The sequence below is a fragment of the Engraulis encrasicolus genome, chromosome 13 (assembly GCF_034702125.1).
Source record: "Engraulis encrasicolus isolate BLACKSEA-1 chromosome 13, IST_EnEncr_1.0, whole genome shotgun sequence".
Classification (NCBI taxonomy): domain Eukaryota; kingdom Metazoa; phylum Chordata; class Actinopteri; order Clupeiformes; family Engraulidae; genus Engraulis; species Engraulis encrasicolus.
Genome location: NC_085869.1, coordinates 30126256 through 30149360, shown reverse-complemented (window position 1 = coordinate 30149360; position 23105 = coordinate 30126256). Strand labels below are relative to the sequence as shown.

Here is a 23105-nt window from a genome sequence, read left to right as displayed (position 1 = left end):
GATAATGGGGTAAATGGTAAGCTATTAGTCCTGCCTTGGAATTGCGAATAACATGTCCTAAAATTAGATCTGAGGTGAACAACATCTTAAAGATAAGACCTTACTAATGTGTGTGGCCAAAAGGTTTGCAGCCTGCTGTAGTGAATCATTGTAATCCATCAACAAAAATACTTCAGGCTGCAGATGTTGAGTGGCATAGATTTAAGTGTAAGCTCCCTCCACAGTGATGCCCAATGAAGTGCTCTGTGATCAATGCTATGGCTTTAAGCAGCTATTAAAAAAGTCGGAGCCTGAATTGAACAAGCGAGACTTGTGAAAATGGCAAATGGTCAATGGTCTTGTAGATTAAAATGGCAATTTAGGATATTCAGTACCTCCAATGCAGTATGACAGACTCCACCCACAGACATTTTAATGTATAATGTACATTATGTGTAACGGTTTAAATCACACTTCAGTTTTTCCTTTACTTCAGACACGTTAAAGTTTTATCTTTTACCTGATCTGTTTCGCCGGTATAACTTCCGTCTTCATCAGAGGGTCACTGGGATGTCTGAAGTAAAAGAACTCAAATGTGAGCTAACGGTACATACCATACTAATATACAATTCTGACATTTCTGCTGCTTAGACTGGTAAATGGCTGGATCACAGTGTATTTTGAGAACACTGCTCATCAGGATAAGCTTCCATTAGTGTTCTACATTACTGTACTGCTGAGTGCAAACCCTCTGCTTGCTACGATCGTACTTTCTTATTTAACACCCAGGTTCCCATCCAGTGTGGTGCAGGGTGATGAGTCTGGTGGGTCAATACATGGCCACTTCAATACATGGCTTGCATTTATAATGTTATCTAGCTCATTTTATTTCCCAATTCATATCGTGATCTTAATGGCATACATTCTGATGGGAGAAACTTTTTTCCTGCTACACAAATTCATATCCTTACCTACAAGGAGAAGTTTTTTTTTTTTTAAATGGACAATGTGTGATCCTTAAGAACCAGGGGCACCAACCAAGTACAGACAATTGTGTCATGCAGGGGCGCTGCATGATGCAAACTAATAATGCAAACTAACCAGACCCTCATGTATTGTATATCTGGGTCAGTCATTCATCAGTTTAGCATGAATTAACACTACTTTAGGTGGGATAAAGGGGAAATGTGTCAATGTTGGCAACATGGTTGTAGGCCGTATTAGTTATTTTATATGGGTGGATGAATTTAGTCCACACAGTACTTTGCATGCCCACCGCTGGCGTAACGCAAGTACTTCAGGCCCCCATGCAAGATACCAAGAATGGGCCACTGAACGAAAAAAGAGGGCCTATCCATGTGGAGGGGGCCCGTTTCTTCAAGTCAAGGGCCCATGTGGGCCCCCTGCCAAGTATGGGCCCCCCTGCCTCGCGGGGGCTACAGGGGTATACTTTACGCCCCTGATGCCCACACGTCACAAAGACATTTGGAGTTAATGTTGATGTTCTTTTGCTGCCTCATCGCAGTTAGGGGAAGTCAGACCACTTTCACCATGGCAACAGGGCAGTTGTGCCTGTGAAATAAAATCATTAATAGCATGTCGACAACCTTACACACAAAGGTTTGGTAGGTAACTGAAAGGTGACCAAGTTAATGAAAACGGCCCAAACATTGAGAAATGATACAGGGAAAACACCCTTATAATCTTATACAAGGCAGATGACAGCTTTGGCCAGACCCAGGCCAGGACAAAGTAATTTGAAAGGGCCCCCTACCTAATACATTCACTGCAATGAGGACCCAATTCTGTGCCCCACCTCTTCTTGGGTCTGGGGCAACTGACTCCTTTGTCCAACCATCAGCTCCCCCTATTCCATACAGCAGGAATTTGTGGAAAATACATTAAAGCACACAATTTCAAACTTGTGTCAATATCACTTGCAAAGCTCAGAAGACACAGTTTGATGGTTGGTTGTAGTTTCATCATGTAGTGCTCAAAGCAGTGGCGGAACAATTGCACACAGGGCCCCAGGGCAAACCACCAATAGGGCCCCTCCATACAGCCTGCCGAGGTCACAATAAGGTGCCCAACACCAATACAGCAGGGCCTTGGACCCCGGGGCAAATGCCCTGCTTGTACCCCTTATAGCTCCGGCCCTGGCTCAAACTGAACATGCTGGCAAATGTTGGCAGGTGGCTGTAATACAGAATGAATATTTCAGAGTAATATGCAAAATGGTTTGAGTACAGGGTGATGAATAGTTTACCCAGCAGAATTGATCAAGTCAAAAGTGTCATAGAACAAAATGGTAAGAAACTACAGACACAATGGAAAGCTTTCAAAAGGTGCAATATATAGTTGTATTTCCCTCCACATACTTTTATTTTATACTGCCATTTTACAGTTACAGCTATACTGTGTTTCCCAGCTGTCGGCTGGTGTGCAATAAAAAACACTGCTAAGCAAGATGTGGCCTCCTTCTTGAAACAACAGTTGCTATACACTTAATGAAAACCTTAACCGAAATGTATTCTCTTGAAATTGGGTACATCTGGAGCAATTTCAAATTTGATCAGATAACTAAATATTGCACCTTTGATATGCACCGCATTGTTTTGTAGACTTTCCCATTTTAAGTCCATGCAAGTTTGCAATCACCCATCTAAACAGCTTGCTGCTCTAGATAATTCACAGAAAAACAAATTATTTTGTTATTTTTATTGTTATTTTTATGTGCACCACATATTTACAAAGATTCATAAATAAAACGAGACAGTTACAGTGTCAAGATTCCGTTTTCTTTATTCTTGAAGGGCGCAATGCTTTTTTTGTTGATTTTTTTCTGTTTTGTAATATTTCTGTGCACAAAAAAACCTCACAAAGTGAAAGTTCACATCGCGACTGTAGCTCCAGAATTCAACGTCACACCATGGCCAAAACAAAAGTCGGCAAAAAACAGGGCGAAGAACTCTGTACAGTCCATATCTTCTTTAAAAATAACACAAGGACAAAAAATGTTCCTCTTAAATCAAATTCTATTTTAGTGAAATACAACAAAATAAATTCTATAAAATAAAACAGCAAAGTATTTAAATATTATATGGTGGGCAGAATATGTTCATTTGCAGGAGTATTTGGTATTTTTTTTTAGACAGAGGAAGAGGGGAAAAAAAAACACGCATTCAAGTTACCAATTAAATACAGTATTTACTGATGGTTACCTTTACTCCTAAAGAAGATTAACTTTATCTCAAGTTGCAACACGACTAACCAGCAGTTATCTTATGATACAACCCTGCTTTCATGTCCGATCCCCTTGGATGAAGAGTCTGAAAAATAAGCCTGCGTTCATTCCAGTAGAAGGGGCCGTGGGATTGGGTGGCGGTGGTGGGGGGCGGTCAGTTCTGCCGTCTTGCCCCCTTGCTCTCCCCCACCCCAACCCATGCCATCTCTCTAGCCACCAGGAGCTCTGCTTCAGTGCCCGTCCAACACTGGGCTCCACCCAGGACCGACAAACTGGCCACACAAAGCACAGTCTGTTGTGTTCCTTGCATCCTGGCATTGCAAAAGTCGTTGCATATACATTTTGCTTCTCCGTCTTTATATTAGTTTGTAATTCCTATTGTCCAAAACTAAGCGCTTTTTTAGCCCACCAGAGGGGAGGAAAAAAGAAAGAAAATAAAACAAAAAAAACCTGGACTTGTTGAATGAGTGAGCAAGGATTATATGTGCAATTGAAAAGCCACTTATTCTTACATTGGTTCAAAATTAATAGCAGACAATGTCTTAAGAGGAAAACTGAAATTAAAAAGAGCAGTAAAGAAAACCAAAAGAAGGCGGCTTTGTCAGAAGAGCTCTGGATTAAGGATTACAGCTGTCATGAATGATCATATTCTTTCCCGTTTGGCTACACTATTCAGATGTGAAGCCATGCTAAATGTTACAGCATATTAACTAGAGCTTTTTTTTCAAAAAAGGTCTCGAAACAGCAGAAAAAAAAGAAATGAAAAGAAAGAAAAAAGGCAATGATAGTTTTTTCTCTGGAAACAAAATCACCACTTGTCACATCAACCCAAAACAAGGAGGGTAAAGGGGGGCAGAAGGGAAAAATAATGACCATAAAAGTTTTTCACCCAACCATTTCTAAGGGTTCTCTTTGCCAGCACCAACTCCGATACGGTAGCTGTGGAGCTGGTCCAGTCTGGTGTAAGTCGACAGGAACAATTGAAGCCATGTCCGTCTTTCCTAAACCAATGACTCCCATACACTGCCCTTCGGCAGTCCAGACCAAACCTCACTTCTGAGCACAGGTGAGAAAACAAAATTGGTGCCGTTTTTTTCTTCTTTTTTTTTTTTCCTTTTTGTATTTTTTTTCCGTAGTTTTTGTTGTTGTCGTTTTGTGTTTTCTCTCATAGATTTGCAAGACGCCCCCAAACAGCAAACTGACACTTGTTGCGCAGTTGTGTGTTTTTTTTATCTTTTTGTTTTTATTTATTTCTGAACAGTCAAAACATTAACATACTATATACATTTGTCAACCTTGACAAAAGCGCCTCAGGCCCATTTGATGTATCTCTTTTTTCTTTTCATTGGTTTGTTTGTTTGTTGTGTGTTTATGTACGACACTACGCACTATATTCCACTGCAGGCTTGGCTATCCACTGCAGGCGGTTATATGTCAGGAGAAGTCCCACTTGCAGAGGGCGCGGTGAAAAGAGTAGCACCCTACACTCCAGGTACAAAAAAAAAGAGAGAAAAAAAGAAAAATTAACAAAAACAAAATAATAATAATAATAATAATAATAAAAAAAACTGATAAAGAAAAAAAAGCTGAATTCTGGATACAGCAGGGGGGCCTGGAGTGGAGAGGTGTGGATGTGGATGGTGTTGGGGTGGAGGGGGTCATAGTACGGATGGGGGTGCGGTGCGGCGTGGTGGACATTGGGGCCACCCCAGACCACCTCTCCTCTCTTGATGAAGAGCGAGACAGAGATAAAGAGATAGAGCGAGCGAGCTAGACGGAGGAGGAGGAAGAGGAGCAGGGAGGGGAGGGCAGGAGGGTGGAGGAGGAGCGCACAGGCTTAATGATTTCATTTTTTTAAGGGCAGAGGTGCGGCAACGGCGGCGACGAAGGAGGAGAAGGAGGAGGAGTTATTTGAGCAGGCGCTACTGAGGCCTTGGCTGTGGCTGTCTGGTTGCTGCTGCTGCTGCTACTCCTTGGTGGTGGTCTGGGCCGGCGGCACCTCCTCAGTGGGCTCCCAGTTCTCTTGTGCTCGGGGTCCAGATCCAGATCCAGATCCAGACCCAGAGCCGGTGCCAGTGCTAGTGCCAGGGCCGGTGGAGCCGGTGGTGCCTGGGGCAGAGCCAGAACCGGATCCGGAGGTGGAGGCTGGGGCTGGGCCGGGGCCGGGGCGCTGGGGGTTGTTCATATGCTGCGCTGCCGGGCCTGTGTAGGGCTGACCCTGACCGTGGGGGTGGTTGTTCTGCTGCGGGCACACAAGAGGGAACGCAATGTTAAAATGACACACAACAAAAGTGCACGATGTCAACAAATTACATCACGCCACAAAGTAATGAATCATGGGATGCTCTTCTCACCATTATGCACGCGGCACAGCATCAAAATAACATCATGCAACAGGACCAAGAAAATTCTTGAAATTCTCACTTCCATCTACAAAATTGCCAAAATACTTTGGTCTACCGATTTTGGTCGATCAAAATGAATCACCATATTCAAATGAAGTATATTTATTATATATTCTATATATTATATTATATTATATATAATATATTATATTATATATTATATAAGTATTATTTATTATTAAGCATATTTACAATACTACATAAATACTGGTTGTATTGTATTGTAGATAAAGTATATTTCAAATGAAGTAAGTTTCTGAAGTTAAGTGGGAACAATAGTGACACTATTTCCCAGGTTTTACACTGTGTGTGTGTGTGTGTGTGTGTGTGTGTGTGTGTGTACCTGTTGATACTGGGTCCCTGGAGAGTTGGGGTACAGGGAGGTGTCTTCAGGGGGAGAGGAGTCCTGGTCTTCCGGGGCATCCTGGTCGTCAGGCTCCTGGGCACCAAGGAAAAGCGCAGAGACATTCTCAGAACAAACGTATAGTCTCCTCGTCAAAAACAGCCCACTTTCAACTTTGGAACGCATTTAATAACGCCTTAAATAAAATTGAGCTCACTGCAGCCACCCACCCTCCCTTCACACAATTCAACTTTGAACTCAATTAAAAAAAAAAAAAAAGAAAAGAAAAGAAAATAAATGGTGTGGCGCTTCTTTGAATAATGCATGTGGCCTTCAGGAGTGGAGATGGGGAACCCAATTATGCTGATGAGGTGGAGGAGGCAGGCTACTGAGAGCCTGGCGTGCCACAGCACAGTGTGAGCGACTTCATTTAATGAGCAGCGCATGTGTATGATGACTCTCCTTCTCTCTCCATCTCTCTCTCCATCTCTCTCTCTCTGCTACCTCATCGCTGCAGGTGTCAAGGAGCTACATGACACACTGCAGTCTGCCATCATCGTCATTAAAAAAATAAAAATAAAACGCTGAGGAAGTGAAGCTACAAAAAGATCCTTTGGATCAACTAATAGGCATTTTTTGTAGCCAATGGATTCCGGTCATCTATGGAATTTAACACCAGATTGATGATGTACTTTGACGAAATGATGAAATGGAAAAACCTGATAAGCAAAGAAGACATGGACACAAGACACTAATGGGGAAAATGGTTCAATATGTCCACATAAAGACAAGATACCGAGACAGTACACTGGCAAGGCTCAATAAGATTTAAGAATAAGATTTAAAACCTAGTGCTTCTGAAAGATAAACTGAAAAGAATGAAAGAATCATTGTCCAACATGGAATGGTCATACAAAAACTAAGAAACTAGCATTTGCACACAATGTTTTAGATTCTGGTGGTGTGGGTTTGCCAAATAGAGTTTAACGCCTGCCCTCAACTTCTAAAAGATGTCGACACGCACTGTCACGATACACTAAACGCTAACAACCCTACTTGTCAACAAAACAACATTATGGTAGACAACACATGGACACACACAGACATTACACACACCATTTTAAGATAAATCATTTCTGTACGCTATAGCCAAGGCTTAGAGTTTTCGATCACATTTCTTTCCAGTCATTTAGTGTTTGAACCGAGGTTGGGGAAGGAAGAAAAAACAGGTGATGGTTAAGAAGACACTGAGATGGAGACGATAGATTCAAATAAATAAAAATATAAAAATAAAATGGCACTTTTGGAAGTAGGAAAAAAACCCAGTAAGGAGTGGGGTGGGGTCAGGGCGGGTATAGGAAATGGGAAGGGGATGGGTATGGGGGGGAACACGCTGTAAACATTTAAAGATAAAGATTATTTTTTGTTTCTATTCAAAATAAAAAGGGGAAGAAACCCCAAAAGCAAATAACCCATAACCCATATTAAAAGAAAGTATAAGATGAGCAAACGCAGATGGCGATTATATATAAAATATATATAGTGGGTGCTGGGGGGGAAAGAGGGGGAGGTGCAAGTCTTACAGTGTTCTGCGGTTGGACTGCCACCTCCCCTGGCATTAGCTGTTGAGGCGAGGACGGCTTCCGGACCCCGTCCTCCTCCGACACAGCCTCGTGCTTCGTTAAGTGGCACTATAGTTTTGAAATGGCAATCGAACAATGCATACGGAGGTAAAAACAAAGTGCCAAAGGGTTACGCTTTTCTTTTTGTTATGAAATATTAAGAAGAATGGATAGATAAGATGGTTTATGTCCTTAACATTTCACATTTTCAAGCAGTGCAAGTGGTCAAATTAAAATAAATTACTGAATAAATTAGTACATTTTTACAATACTGCATTTGTTTCTACATGTTTTTTTGGGTGAGAATAAGGTGTAACTAAGCCTAGGTAAAATCAGGGGAAAAGCCTATGGGGGTAAGACTATTGTAAAAATGTGAAACGTTGGTTCTGTTGAGTGGGCTTAAAATGCTAACACTGCGTGATTAGGGGTAAAAATGTTCAAAGAAAACAGTCGAAAACTCAAAGCCCTAACCATAGTGAAGCACAGAGCAGTTACTCAGTCAGCTAGATATACCCAAACAGCATTAAAGAATGAAAAAAAGCTGTTTCTGGCTGCAGGATTAAGTAGCACTTGGGCTCTCGTTCAAAACCCTTCCAAAGAAAAGATTCAATCAAAGCCAAATTGGTGCCTACAAAAAGTAATTATTGGTTTCAAACCCAAATGCTGCAAAAATGTGTGCATGTTTCAGAAACTAGATAGCAGTCTTGCAAAGCAACTAGCATCATCACCCTATAAAATGTTTTAAAAATACATAAACAAAGCAAACTAAGGCAGCAACTAAAAGCCCCTTCAAAACGTTAAAATAAATAAATAGCAACAAACTTATTCATTCATCCATTTAAATGACCATGGTTTTACAAAGAAGACCAATGGGGTCTCCATGAAGCTTTCTATGAAGAGGGACAATTGGCCACACACTAGCACAGCTCCTAAAGGTGTTACTGAAGGCAGTGAAATGACACATTGCTGACTGCACACTGATGAACCTGAGCTTCTTTCTCTAAGCAGGAGTCATTTGACACTTCCCCAACAAGTTTACAAGCGAAGCCAAGTCAACTAAATCAGGCTCACCATCTTTGTAGTACTTCACAAATTAAAAAAGGAAAATAAATGTTTAGAAGTGACAGTGTGCAGACACTTATCCCTGTTCATCTCCTGCAGTTTGTTTAGCTACGTCCTGCACCTACCCTCATTAGCAGAGCACTACACAGTTTTAACACTCTCAAATACAATCTATGAGGCCTTGTCTCTACCACAGCTCTGCAGAGTAGCAGTGGAGGCTAAGCAAGCATGGCTATGTTATGCGACTGGGTGGGTGTCTGGTGGTAATGCTGGGCCTTAACCCATTTTAGCCTAAGCCCTTTTTGGGAAAAGGTGCCCTCTCCCTATTAAAACCTAAATATCTCAGCCTCCGAAGCACATAAAAACATTAAATAAGTTGCATTTTAAAAGCTAGAACCTTCATCTTGCACTAGAATGTGTTCATTCAGCTCTAACATACTCACATTTTAAATAAAACAGCTCAAATCTCAAGAACCTGAATGCAGCGTATATGTCGCTCCAGGACACAATGGGTTAAGAGGTCACTGGCTGGGCTGGCTAAGGACAGAGCGACGTGGCGTGACGTGACCACTCACCTCCTCTGGGCAGAGTTCGCAGGCTTTGGCCAGGGTCATGCGGGCGCTGTGCGAGCGCTCCAGGAAGTATCCGTTGGAGGTCTCGTTGCTCTGCACGGGCGGGGACCAGTTGTTGTAGGTGTACTGGGCGTTGCCCGTGTACGGCCGGCGCTCCAGCTCGTCGCCCAGCCACTCCACCGCCCATGTCCACTTCCTCTTCAGGTCGCCGTTACTCTGCGGAGGGAGGACCAAAAGGTCGTCACATAACATGTCATGGACAGCGATGGACCACTCACTCAGACACAAGCATGATTTATGCAGGTACACCAGGCCAAATGGTGCTTCTATAATCAGACGTGTGTAAATATTAACTAGGCTGTACATGCATCAAAATAAGACTGCCAAAGGTATCAAACCTTAAAGCATCGAAATCACTTTGTTTCACAATAATGCTAAATGATGTGTAAATGAAACCGTCAATGGCCGTTAGATACTGCTGTTATGTGTATGGGCAAATGCAAACTCAAGTGCATTTACAGTGTCATTACAATTTGACATGAGGGTTACCTGCAGGATCTGATAGGCCACAGAGCAGTTGCTGAAGAGGGCCACCATGCATTTGATGCACTGGTAGGCCCTCTTCTGATAGTGGTTCTTGGAGCGCTGGATGGTGTCGAATAGCCCATCCCGGTCATCTGGGATCCCTTTCAACACATTATGAATTCTGGGAAAGACAGAGAGAGGAGACAGGAGTGATGATTTATCTTTGATGGGCAAGTTTAGGGGAAAAGACGAGGGGGGAATAATTCAATGAAGTTCCAAGTTGAATCAGGTTACCTATGGGTCTGCCAGGAGTCTTCGATAAGAAGAATCTGCAACAGCAGATCCAAATAAGGCCTAAGCTCGTAAGTGTAAGAATAAGCCACCTGTGACCAGAGACAGAAAAAAAAGACAACATCAGTATTACGATCAAGCAAGCAACATATGTAATTATCAGTTAGCATTTACATGTCCTGAAAGGTTTGTGCAATTTTAGTCTGAAGGAACTGACTATTAGATTGTACAATCAGATAATCAGATCATTGCTATTAGACAGAGTTCATTTCATTTCCTGCAAAAGGTTCTGGATACTTCTCCTCAGGCCTGCTTTTAAACCCCTTCTCAGACAGTGGATATTTGTGGTAGTGTGAAATGTGAATATCAAAACCATCTATCCTGGCTGCCATCAAGAATTCATGGCTGACTGAGACAAGCCAGAGACTTGTAAGAGTAACGTAATGATAATACAAGGCTGAATTGACCAACTATGGCAACATTAGCCCAGCCAACAGTCATCACTGACTTCGGGAGACTTACAACGGGGAGACATGGAAGCAAATTGAGCAAAGCAAAATTACGTTTTCCATTCTGACAGTGAATTTGTGAACAAGGCCACTACCGGTGAAATTTCATCCTTGTGTGCATAAGATTAAAGCTTGTCGCAACATTTTTATCTTCACTGCTCCTCTCCTGACTCATAAGAATTCAATTCGATTCAATTCAATTATTTATTCGAGACCCAGGGGGATCCATTGGATCAGTATCACGATATGTCATGTGCAACTAAAATTAAGTTTTCCATTAGCTGAAACTACATCTGACAGTTGGTCCTTGCTATGCAGTAGGCCAACGGCTTTGTGAAGGCTGTCACATGCAGTAACTGTTGCTCTACAGAAAAACAAAAAAGTAACATTTGATTATACATATGTCTGTTTTCTTAAAAATGTAAAACAAAGGAATATATATTGCCTTGAAGGCTATGTATCGGGATGCGCATGTTTCACAATACGTATCGTATCGTGAGATTGTTGCCAATACCCACCCCTTACCATTACTATAGTGGCACTAGCCAGCTAACAGTCACCACAAGCACCCAGCCCAGCAGCATCCCCTAAAGTCCCAAAAGACTCTCCCCACCCAAGCCCACGCCCCCCGCCCAGAGAGACTCCCCTGACCCTGACGCCCCCACCTTGCCGTTGCTCGGGGGCTGAGCTAGTGCTAGCGGGGTCCTGACCTGCCAGAGCAGCTCGCTGAGCACGGTGGAGGAGAACTGGGGGTTCTCCCAGCAGCAGAAGCGCAGCAGCTTGATGGTCTCCTCCGAGTTGCTGCAGTCCTCGATGATCTTCTTGACGTAGCTGGTGCGCACAAAGAGGATCTCGGCCACCAGCTGCTGCAGCGGCATGATGGGCGCCGTCAGGTTGGCGTCGCCGTAGGGGTTGGCCAGCGGCGGGTTGCCTGCGGAGGGCGGAGAAGAGGAGACAGAGTCCCCTGAAGATGCATCACGCACACGTGTCTTAATCTCGCAACAGAATGGTTCACACAAAGCAATGTTTAGCAAGACATTGTATATATATATGGTATAAATGTACTATTCATACAAGACATGTCTTTATCTCACATTGGCATTGTTCAACAAAGCAATATTTAGACAGTAAGACATTGTATCTATCCATGATTCCTGGCTGCATTTAATAGTACTGTTTAAGATGTCTTGCATTCATATGTACATATGAGCAACACAGGCGATATAACTTATATGCTATATCTCATCCAATAATGCAAATAAAATACCAAGATCAGACTGAAAAAAATAAATCTGCCATTTCTGCCTTAAACACATTTATGAGCCATAGCCACAAAGCAACTTCCAACAAACAGTATAATTATAATAAAAGTCATCATGGATAGCATTTGTGTTAGATTATGTTAGATTATCACTTGCATGATAAATGTTTGGGATAGAAGCATGTGCGATTGTGTTCTGGCTAAGATTTTACAACCACTTGTAACGACACACTGAAAAACAGGGTAGAGACGGGAGAGAGACGAATGACCATGGAACAGAGTTGGAAGAAGAGACAAACAAACACAAAGAGACACACAGACACAGAGAGACAAGACACACACAAAAACTTACCATTAATGGAGGACTGCATGCGTGAGGCCACGTCGCAGCAGCGCACCAGCTGGGACACCACGGTGAAGAGCTTGCCCAGCTCGGCGTACTGGTACTTGATGGGCGGCCCGGGGCCCTCGTCCAGGGCCACCAGCATGAAGGTGGCGGGCACACCGAGCTTCAACAGCTGGGTCTTCTCCGCAAGGCCTGACACACACAAAAGCAACACACACGCACACAAAAGCAACACACACGCACACAAAAGCAACACACACGCACACAAAAGCAACACACACATACTGTATTTAGTAACCAGGAGCAACTGAGAACAACAGAGAACAGACAGCGTCAGGTGTTGTAGTTGAAGAGGAAACAGGCGAGCCTGAGGAAAAGGAGGTAGGAGGAGTGAGAATGGGCTGAAGGAAAAACAGGAGGAAGGAAGGAGGGAGGGAGATTGAGAGGAGGGAGAGAAGTAAGGATGGAGGATTGAGAGGAGGGAGAGAAGTAAGGAGGGAGGATTGGGGGGAAAAAGAGGATGGATGGAGGGAGGAAGGGAGGCAAAGAAAGGAGTCCAGTGGAACAGGTGCAGTTGAGTGGAAGTGTGGAAGGTGCTTACCCAGGTTGGCGTACATGACGAAGAGGTTGAAGTACTGCTGCAGGTGGCGGCCGTGCTCAGACACCTCTCTCCGCAGCAGATTGAGAACCGCACGCAACAGGTGGTCACTTAGGCTCAGGTTATCACAGGCCTAGGGGAGGGAGCGAGAGAGAGAATTAATTGTACATTGTCATATTAAAAAAGACCCACCGCAATAAAAAAAAAAAAAAAATCAATTCAGAAAAAAGCAACCTCATCATCTAAAACAGTGCAGAGAGAGAGAGGGAGAGAGAAGGAGAGAGAGAGATTAAGAACAAGCGACAAAGAAGATTTAGTAAATATACGAAAGATGAGACTATAAAAATCTAAATCAAAACAGTAACAGGTTTTCAGGTTGCAATACGTGGCCTTAAACTAACGTCATCTTCATTACTAATTTGCATTAAACTGTGTATTTCAATTTCCACTTTTTTCAAGTATGATTTTTGCAAGTTATGAGGGTGGAAAGAGGGTAACAAGCAATTAATGCAAGAGAGTGGCATCACAGACACACAGACCTCAGTTTACAGAATACGGATTTGACACTGGAGTAAGGGTACTACACCTCCAACCCCTCCCCACCCCAAAGCACCCCTGGAAACGTCCTGCTCACCTGACTGGAGGGCCCTGGCGAGGCAATCGGTGAGGGGCATGGTCCGTCTTGCAGGGAGAAGTGCGCAATAAATACTATGAGCTTGGCGAAGGCCCCCCGCACCTCGGCGCTGGGGCACTCCAGCAGGTACTCGGAGAAGCGGGTGGGGAAGGCGAAGAGGACGTTATGTGCAAACCAGTAGCGTACATTCTTACTGTGCCTCAGCAGGATGCACAGGGCATCATACCTGGAGAGAGGGGAAGGGAAAAAATTAGAGATGCACCGATATGAAAGTTTGTGGCCGAAACCGAATAATAATTACTCACTTGGCCGAAAACCAAACCAAAGGAGTACTACAGTTCAGTTAAAAGTGATCAAAAGTTAGGTTTTTCACAGTTTTTAAATTAAGTTTTTTAAAGAAAATAAATGTTTATTTGAAATCTTCAAATGTTACAGTAGAACTGAAATTAGTTTCATTAATGCCTATTTTCAATTTATTTTCTATGCCTCCGATTCAGCCACTCACGTGGCTGAAAGGCAAAAGTGTCTTTTTTTCGTTTTTGGCCAAATATTTTTGGTTGCCGAATTTTTGGGGCACATAAAAAAAGAAGATACAGGAGGCGTTTGGCATTAGGCCACAAATAGAAGTTTAGCTTTGTACAGCAGCTTGGAAGGCCTGAGAAGAGGCTATTGTTTGTCCACCTCATTGTTTTAGATGAGGACGTGTGTAAATGTGAAAGTGTATTTCATCATATAAGGCAATTTGAGTGTCCACCCAGCAACCTGGTAGGTGAGATGTGGAGAAAGGAGATGGATAGTAGTATTTGGTAACTTTGGAAATCCTGTCTTCCTAAAACATCATCCACCATCTCAAATCACACACGCACAAGCACACGCTAAAAGTCTGTAGACTGTGAGATCTCTGAATTCAAGCTATGGGCTAGTCATAGAAATAGAAACAGAACGAGACAGGACTGAAAAACCCCGGACAGAGCGTGCGCACATGCACTCGCACACACACAGAGTCTCTTACCAGTCACTGGCCGGGCCTCTCACCACCTTCTTGGTGTGGAACCCGGTGCTGAAGAGGAAGCGTGCGGCCAGCTGAATGCTGATCATTGCGATCTCCTCCGCCTCGGGCAGAAGATGATCTTGTCCTAAATGACAGCCAAATAAGCCAGCGTTTTAGCAGAAATTAACACTCCAAATCGAAATATTCAGAGCCAAAAAATGAGAGTACAACCCTATTGCTGCAGAGCCTGATGGGGTGGTGTGTGTGTGTGTGTGTGTGTGTGTGTGTGTGTGTGTGTGTGTGTGTGTGTGTGTGTGTGTGTGTGTGTGTGTGTGTGTGTGTGTGTGTGTGTGTGTGTGTGTGTGTGTGTGTGTGTGTGTGGGACTGGTTGGGGAGTGTCTGAGTTGGAGAGAAGATCTGAATTAAGATAATCGAGATGCTTAATATTCCCCTGAGCAAGCCCAAGAGGAAATCAAACTGCTTCATTAACGCTGCAGACGAGAGCTCCTTCTGCTGAGATTGGGTTCAATCACGAGAGAGAGAGAGAGAGAGAGAGAGAGAGAGAGAGAGAGAGAGAGAGAGAGAGAGAGAGAGACACACACAGACAGACAGACAGACAGACAGACAGACAGACAGACAGACAGACAGACAGGGCTTGCCAAGTTGGACATCATGCCTTGGGTCTGAATCTTGCTTGATTGCTTGTGCATTTGTCAGTACAAACCAGAAAGAGTAGGACACAGACACACAGCAGGGGGGGATATTTTAGCTTTTTCCATCAAAATGTGTATCAGCCTCTGACAAAGAAATGTATTTTATCATCTGATCAATGATAAATTATCATTTTGTGTCAGTAATTGACCAAACTCATTGTACACGCTCACACATCGTGCAACAACAAGAGCACTCGACATCAATCACAAGAGGTACTCCATCTCAAACGGTTGACTGACTGAGGACCTTAAGAGTTGGAGTTCAGTCAGTAGAGCACGGCGCTGGGGGGTTACATTATCTACATTAATAATACATTGCCACATATTCGCTCCTCTAGAAGAACACCAGCAGGCACCAGCACTGCAGAGGCTAGCCCCACACATCCTCATCTCAGCCCCTTCACTGGCCTCAGTCTGCTCAGATGGTACTTCATGCACCTCCTCCATGGTATCTTTACCCACATTAACCTGAGTCTGAGAACAAGCGCGGTACTCAGAGAGGATTTGGATCATTAGCCTCTCAACAGTGGAGATTGAAAGGAGTATCTAACATGGGCTCTTCAATAAATGCATTGAAACTACTTCATCTTATCAAACAATTGAAGGCCGGGGATATGCTTGCTGCAGGATACGTGTTAACGTGCACTGTTCATGCATGAACGTATTATGCGAATTTTATGTCATTTTTGCACGCGGTAGAGGACTAGTCACAATGTAACCAGATGCTTGCGTACGGTGCAATATGGACAAAACCGCAAGAGGCGATCTTCCAAACTTCCATGTTGAGTTCGCAGTAGTGTCAAAAAATTGTGGAAAAGATTAAAAGAGATCCCCGTTGGCTTTCTGCCCTCTAGATGATACCGCCAGTATCATGCAAAGTGCTCCAGGAAGAAAGTATGTGCACTCGGCCATTTGAGAAATGTAAAGGGTAACTTCAGCCAAGGGTAGCGTGAGCAATACAACAGCATATTGACATTGGCAGAAGTGCTCCTTTAAGGCCCACAGCAAGCATATCTCCGGCCTAACCTGTGGACTGGGAGTAGCCAGCGTCTGTATGACTGTAACCAAGGATCACACAAAGGATTCTACTAGTGAAGAGGCCACATTACGAGCAGAAAGCTACAGTTACCTCCTCACATAAAAGCCTTGGCGTGGCATGCCACTATTGTGTGACCCCGAGGGTTACCGATTTGGTTCCTAAAACCACCAAACAGGTGTGAAGTGAAAACCCAGAACTCTGTTCCATCCTCCTCCATGACTGAGCTACCTTATGTCAAACCCCTAATGCTACCTTGGGGCATTTGTTGAGCTGCCCCCTTGCACAGGTGACTCATAAACGCATAATAAACAGTGTGACTTTCCCTTTTTCCAAGTGCAGTGAATGAATGAAAGACAACAAAAGGATTTGAGTTGAAAATAAAATGAAAAGGGTGGAAAGCGCCTCACCTGGCGGAGGGTTCAGGTAGACGCTGTTACACGTCAGCAGCTTCTTCATGAACTGGAAGTACTCCAGGCTGTACTGCATGCGGTTGTGCATGAACTGCACGTTCTGCTTGCGCACACTGCACTCGATGGCGCCGGGCATCTTGATCTGGTTGGGCTTGCTGCCCAGCGTCAGCTCCTGGATGTACTTGACCAGCTCGCCGTCGCGGTCGGGCACGTCCATGCGCTCGTAGAAGAGGATGTAGGCGTTCCACCAGCGCTTCTGCCGGCGGTAGGACATGCGCTTCATCATGTGGTCGAACACCTCGCCCATGTACTCGCCGCCAAAGCACTGGTTCTTCATCTCCTCGTCGTCGTCCATCTTGCACTCTGTCACCTCGCCGTCGTCGAACTTGTACCAGCGGTTGCGCTCGCTGTCCGTGGCCCCGACCCCGCCCCCTCCGCCGCCGCCCAGGCTGCCCCCCTCGCCGCGGTGGATGACGTACGAGTAGTAATGCCCACCGCTGGCCTGGCCCGAGTGAACCAGCACACCCACCAGGCGGTAGCGCGAGCTGGGGGACTGGGGGTCCACCACCACCACGGGCGGGGGCTGGGGGGACTCGGGCGGCTGGGGCGAGTCGGCCGGGAGCGGGGGGTTGTCCTTGGGGTCGTCAGACCGCGGCGTCTGGCTGTCGGGGCTGGAGGAGTCGGACGAGCCTTCCAGCTTGGCCACGCCGGCCACCGTGTAGGGCTCCATGTCCAGCTCGCGTGGGAACTCGAAGTAGTCGTTGAACTTGATGGCGCACTCGCGCTCCCAGTCGTAATCGAAGCGCTTCAGCTGGATGGCTAGCACAGGAGGGAGCTTCTTGATGAGCAGCCTTTTCACCGTGTCCACCTGGAAAACACACACACACACACACACACACACACACACACACACACACACACACACACACACACACACACACACACACACACACACACACACACACACACACACACACACACACACACACACACACACACACACACTTTACTGGAGCAGCTGCAGAAATTAATTTCTTCACACAGTGGAGCTGCGTGTAGTGGCCCAACTGGTTAGAAAATTAGTATGGCCAGTTTTTAATTTCATTGGGCATCTGCTTTAAGATTTACGATATTAAAACCACACACATTGTACTTTCTCTCAAAAGACTATAGTTAGCTGGGCAAAGTTTCTGCAAACAGAATTATGCAGAATTTCCCCGGCCCAAGAGCAGAAACCCACCTTCTTGTTGCACTTCTCACAGTGATAGGCGTTGGCCCCCTCCAGCAGGTCTCCCTTCACGTACTGCTCCATGGAGTCCAGAAGGTTCTGGTGGTTCCTGATATCTACATTCAGTGTGGTGAATGACTCCTCACATTCATATCTGTATAGAGAGACAAAATATGATAAATATACATATGAGAAAAAAGAGAGGAACTCCTACAGCACAGAAGTATGTCCTGTGGGGGGATCCCAAAGGAAAACTGGGGATGGAAGCAGTTGAAAAGCTTTCACTGCGCACGGCAACAACAAATTACCCATTAATGAAGTGAAAGTGGCTGAATCACAAACAAAATGTTGTGTACAATTATATATATATATATATATATATATATATATATATATAAACACTTAAAGAGTAAAAAGGGACTTTGAAGGAGCCGCACCTGTGAGGACATCCTTGGCAGATCTTCTGGTCGGCGAAGGAGCCTCCCAGGACCTTGCTGAGCATGGCCGGGTGGCCCAGGGCCTTCAGGGCCTCGTCCAGGCTGTCCACCAGCGAGTTGAAGAACTCCAGTGCATCGTGCTGCTCCCGCAGGTTTACCGGCTCACCCCATAACCTAGCACAAGAAGAGACCACGTCTCTGGTCAGTAGCTAAACACACTGAACTATTACTTGGTTTCTCATTTGCACAGTCATTGTAGAAATGGTCAGTACATCTTTGAATAAGTGTCTACATTTCTTGGCCTGTTAGCTGTTTGTTGTATAGTGAACTAAGAGGCAAAGCACCATCCATTTACACAACAAAGACTGAACGAAACATGACTGGATGAATGAATCTGGGTGATTAAGAATGCCACATGTCTGCTTTAGTACCAAATGTATTTTGTGTGACCATTCTTACACAAGACTTTTTGTAAAAGGTGCAATGTGGATGTTCAACCACAGTTCATGCTCCTACTTCAATTACACCACTCATGTCCCGAGAGCAGCAGGAGGTGTCTGTCAGTGGAGCCCGACTCACCTGAACTGCTTCCAGAATCCCCGGGGCACGTAGTACTGGAGGCGCGAGGCGGCCAGGTGACCGAAGATGACCTGCAGGTGGCGCAAGACACCAATGTTGTACTCCTTCCTGTCCTCCGCCTTGCTGAGGGACGGCTTGTCGTCAAACTGGTGATGGTAGCTGAACACCTCGTCCCGCGGGTCCACATTGCTCTGCGAGAGGGATGGAGAAATAAACCGTTGCATTTACATTTTCGGAGCTAAAAGACAGATTGGGGCTGTCTTGGCTGTGATGTGTCATCTTGCTCTAGGAGGCTCTAGGAGTTGTATTTGTCTCCATTTTTATTATTTGGGCATTACACTCGGGGCGTACATCGCTGCATTTCAATTCATCCTGTGAGGACATCAGGCTCTAGAGGTTGGCATAGAGATGGCTCTCCCGTATCAAGTTACATTTGCTGAGATTGTATCGCACTTTCCTCTCTACTCTTCCTCCCTTCATCAAAATAGCGGCTCCTTTCAGAGCCGTAACTGCATTGGAAGGCAAACAGTATGACAAAGAGGCCAGAGAGCTGCGTGCATTTAGCACACGGCAGCCAAACACGACAGCAGCTGTCTTACCTGCCCAAAGAATAACAATGTTAGACACACTGTTCAGCCAGACAAGCACAGGTTTGTGAAGCAAGCACAGGTCAGGTCTCAGCTACCACCGTAACTGCATTAGAAACATTTCAGGAAAAACTTCTCTATGGAGCCATTGCCAAACCAGCTCTCCAATAGTTCCTTCCTGGAACCATTTCCTCCGTCCCGAGTTATTCCCTTGCAGCTGATCTTGTGACTCGATTTATCAAAACCAGGCAGAGAAGAAAAAAATACCCTAAACAAGGTGCTGCTGACCGAGAAATGGCTTCACGAAAATCTGTGCAAAAAAGGGAGCTTGCCAGGCCCTGCCTCACCGCAAGTGATCTCAGAGATTATCCAAGACACCTTTGTCATTTTTGTGTTCCAGGCCAAACTGCCTGATACACAGGCTGCATATATTCTTTCCTTTCGTTTAGTGAATTACAATGTGCAGCTTATAACAAAGACCAGTGGGTCTACCTGATGACGGCAAAACTGAGCTGAGACGGAGTGTGTGCGCAAGCATATATTACCTGTGCCTGTTTGTGCTCGTCCACCTTTGTGTGTGTGTATGTGTGTGTGTGTGGTGTGTGTGTCTCCTGTCCTCACCTCGTTGTCCTGCTTCTCGTCCCCTGACATGTCGTCGTCCACGTCGCTGCCAGTGCCCTCGATGGCCAGGATGCCGTTGCGGATGGGCGGGATCATGTAGAGCTGCTGGATGACGGAGTTCATGTAGCACGTAGCCCCCGCGTTCTTCAGCCCCACAAAGCCCTTGGTGGGCCGTGGACCCACCGGCGGCAGGTACTCCCACTCCGTAAGTGCTTCACAACCTAGAAGAGGTCGCGCACGCGCACGCACATGCGCACACCAATTGATTAATTTCACATTAACCCCAGAGTTAAGTGCATACAACCCTGTACAAAAACACCCACGAAGAACAGGTAGAATGGACTCCGGAGGACTTAATAACTTAAGCTCAGTGTTGATATCCTTTCTTACAAGAAAACAATCATGGCCGACAAAAAAATGTATTTTCCTGATCAATGCATTTTCGCATTTTATGCACAATACCGTTGTTCATTCATAAGAGTTTGACACTGTACATCAGTTTGCAAGTGTTTTCAATTTTAACGATAATATTAAGATTAACATCATTATTATGAACATTAGTCTTAATTCGTGATGCTGCTGATGACCTGATCCTTCCATTACATAGAGGAAATATTGGGGCTTTCCAGCTCGTTTACTCAATACCTCAAGTCATCACTTTTAACAGCGATCAGCTTTCATAATAAAACGACCCCTCCTCCCTCTTCCATTATGTGGAACTGGCATAACCGAAACAGTATAGTCAGTGTTTTATTTTGAGAGCTGTTAACATGCTGCAACTTGCCAGCATAGCTTGACCGACTTCTGGGAGGGGGGCGGTTGAGTAGTCGGGTGTCGTTTTGCTACCCCCCTTCTTCCTGGGCCCCTGAAATATATGTCACCGCTACACTTCACAGCCCTGTAGTAAGCCACTCAACAATCAACAGCCCATTCCACCTTAAGGTTGTTTGTAAATACTGTCACAGGAGACCTGCTGCTACTGAGAATAATGAATATGCGCTGCTGGATTGTTGTACAGTGTGCACTGTTGCAATAAATTAGTTCGTTACAAGGGCTGGAGTATGTGAATTTGACTGATGTTGCCAAACACCACCACTCATTTTATTCCTTTCCTTACCTGTCTTAAGATGTTTGTTTAAATTAGGCATATACATGATTGATCATCACTGAATGTGCTGGTTATCAATGACTGCTGTCACGGGTCATCCTCCAAAAAGGCTGCTTAAATACAACCATATAATAAACATGTTATAGACTATGGGCATGCTCACAGAGATGTATGACCTAAGGAGGACCGTGTGTGTGTCTGTTTCAGAGTGGTGTTCTCTTAGGTAATACATCACGGTGAGCGTGCCCACAATCTGTGTGTGTGTGTGCACGTATGCGTGTGTGTGCATGTGTGTATGCCTGTGTCTAGGTTGTGTGTGTGTGTGTGTGTGTGTGTGTGTGTGTGTGTGTGTGTGTGTGTGTGTGTGTGCGCGCACGCGCGCCTGCTTCAGCGCATGTTCCCTTACTTAGGTAATACATCTCTGTGAGCGTGTCCACAATCTGCTTGAGGTTGCGAACGCAGCCCACGGCGAGGGCCACGAGCAGCTCGAAGCCGGCGTTGATGGTGGCGGGGCTGCTGCAGACGGGGATGGCCTGCTCCGTGGGGAACTCGCCGCTCTTCATGTACTGCAGGTACACATTGGACGCCGGGAATATGAAGTCATCGATCAGCTCCTAGGAGAGGGGAGGCGTCAAAGGGACAGGTGTTTTAGCATGCTTACATTTCTCATTAACCATCAATCAATATAATGCATTCAATATGCTCGATATCAGTTCAACTCGTTTTATGGTAAGTTATGCACAGCTGGGGTGTGTTAATGCATGCCATCATAAAACTATTCCAACTTCAGAATTCTGCATTACAGAAATGCTCGTATAAAACGCAGCAGTAAAAAAGGCATTACATAACTTCTACTCATACTTCCACTCAACATACTTCTCAGCCAGAGGCTCAGAATAAGACCCAGGACATGCTTGCTGCAGGGTATTCGTGCGCGGGTACATTTTGTGTCAATTTTACACGAGAGAGAACACCTGACAAGGTACGCAGTACGGTGCAATAGACAGAACTGCGAGGGGCGACCCTCCTAAGTTTAATGTTGAGGTCGCTGTAGAGTCAAACAATGGAGGACATTAATGAGAGCCCTATTGGGTATCTGCCCCCTAGATGATACCTCCAGTATCGAGCGAAGTGCTCCGGTTGGCCTGAAGCAAGTATGTGCACTCGGTTGCAGACATACTTTAAAGGGCAGATTATAGTTCAGCAACGGCGCCCGTTGGTTCTGGTCGCTAACCACTGTTGATGTTAAAGATCTGCGCACGAGGTCTCATGTCGTTAGCCACATTTGGCTACATGGCTACAAAGCTACAGTACAGTAGTCAGACTGCAGGTTTTGTGCCGCGAGTGCGAAACTGATGTATTGCTTGTTTGTTACTTACTAATTCAGACATTGTAGCTTCATTTATTTACACACATTAGAAAGAAGGCGTTCATATTTCACAGAATATTGACAGTTTGGCTCTCGTGAACTACCGGAGAACTGTGCTGCCACGAGAACAAGGAAGTAGCGAGACGACCAATCACAGCGCCTTTCCTCTGCGACCTTCGTCGCAACCTTCTGACGTGTAGTCAGGATTTTCTTGAGGCGCGCGATGACGGTTGCAGAGCCTCTGCGGGGGGCGTGGCCGCGCACAGACGGTTGCACAGGCTCTGCAACCGTCAGCGCCAATAAGTATATATTGGCCTTAAGACACAGAGCAAGCATGTCCCTGGCCTAATTCTAACAGTTATAGCTTCACTATTGAAGTGAATTTAGTTTGTGTGAAAGAGGTGTGCATTTAAGTTCGAGTAAGTCATATTTTTTAGTGGTTTATTTCCAGAATGTATGCAGGCCATTCACAAATGCTTTTTAGTGGTTTATTTCCAGAATGTATGCCGGCCATTCACAAATGCTTTTGCAAAACTCATGTTAATTGAATTCATGAAGCAGGCATCTAATGAGCATTTGAATGTTCCATCATATATTTGTATGTTTGAACGTTGTATCATACGTTTGTATCT

At 45.0% G+C, this 23105-nt stretch overlaps 1 protein-coding gene across 17 annotated transcripts in view; it reads right to left on the bottom strand.

Annotated features, from left to right (window-relative positions):
- Positions 1-2763: 2763 nt before the first annotated feature.
- Positions 2764-23105, bottom strand: part of usp9 (ubiquitin specific peptidase 9) — a 76208-nt gene continuing 55866 nt past the window's right edge. For 6 of the 17 annotated variants that reach the window (XM_063213631.1, XM_063213628.1, XM_063213635.1 and 3 more), the window contains 17 exons: positions 21511-21718; positions 19997-20217; positions 18789-18979; positions 18210-18383; positions 17785-17926; positions 16542-17412; positions 14404-14527; positions 13392-13617; positions 12761-12890; positions 12166-12351; positions 11218-11516; positions 10047-10135; positions 9777-9933; positions 9231-9443; positions 7555-7662; positions 5972-6067; positions 2764-5465 (listed from right to left, as the gene is read on the bottom strand). In XM_063213631.1, the coding sequence (XP_063069701.1) occupies positions 5190-5465; positions 5972-6067; positions 7555-7662; positions 9231-9443; positions 9777-9933; positions 10047-10135; positions 11218-11516; positions 12166-12351; positions 12761-12890; positions 13392-13617; positions 14404-14527; positions 16542-17412; positions 17785-17926; positions 18210-18383; positions 18789-18979; positions 19997-20217; positions 21511-21718 (3711 nt within the window). In that variant the 3' untranslated portion in view covers positions 2764-5189. The remainder of the gene's footprint in view (positions 5466-5971; positions 6068-7554; positions 7663-9230; positions 9444-9776; positions 9934-10046; positions 10136-11217; positions 11517-12165; positions 12352-12760; positions 12891-13391; positions 13618-14403; positions 14528-16541; positions 17413-17784; positions 17927-18209; positions 18384-18788; positions 18980-19996; positions 20218-21510; positions 21719-23105) is intronic. The other 11 variants (XM_063213638.1, XM_063213641.1, XM_063213639.1 and 8 more) reach the window with 8 other exon arrangements.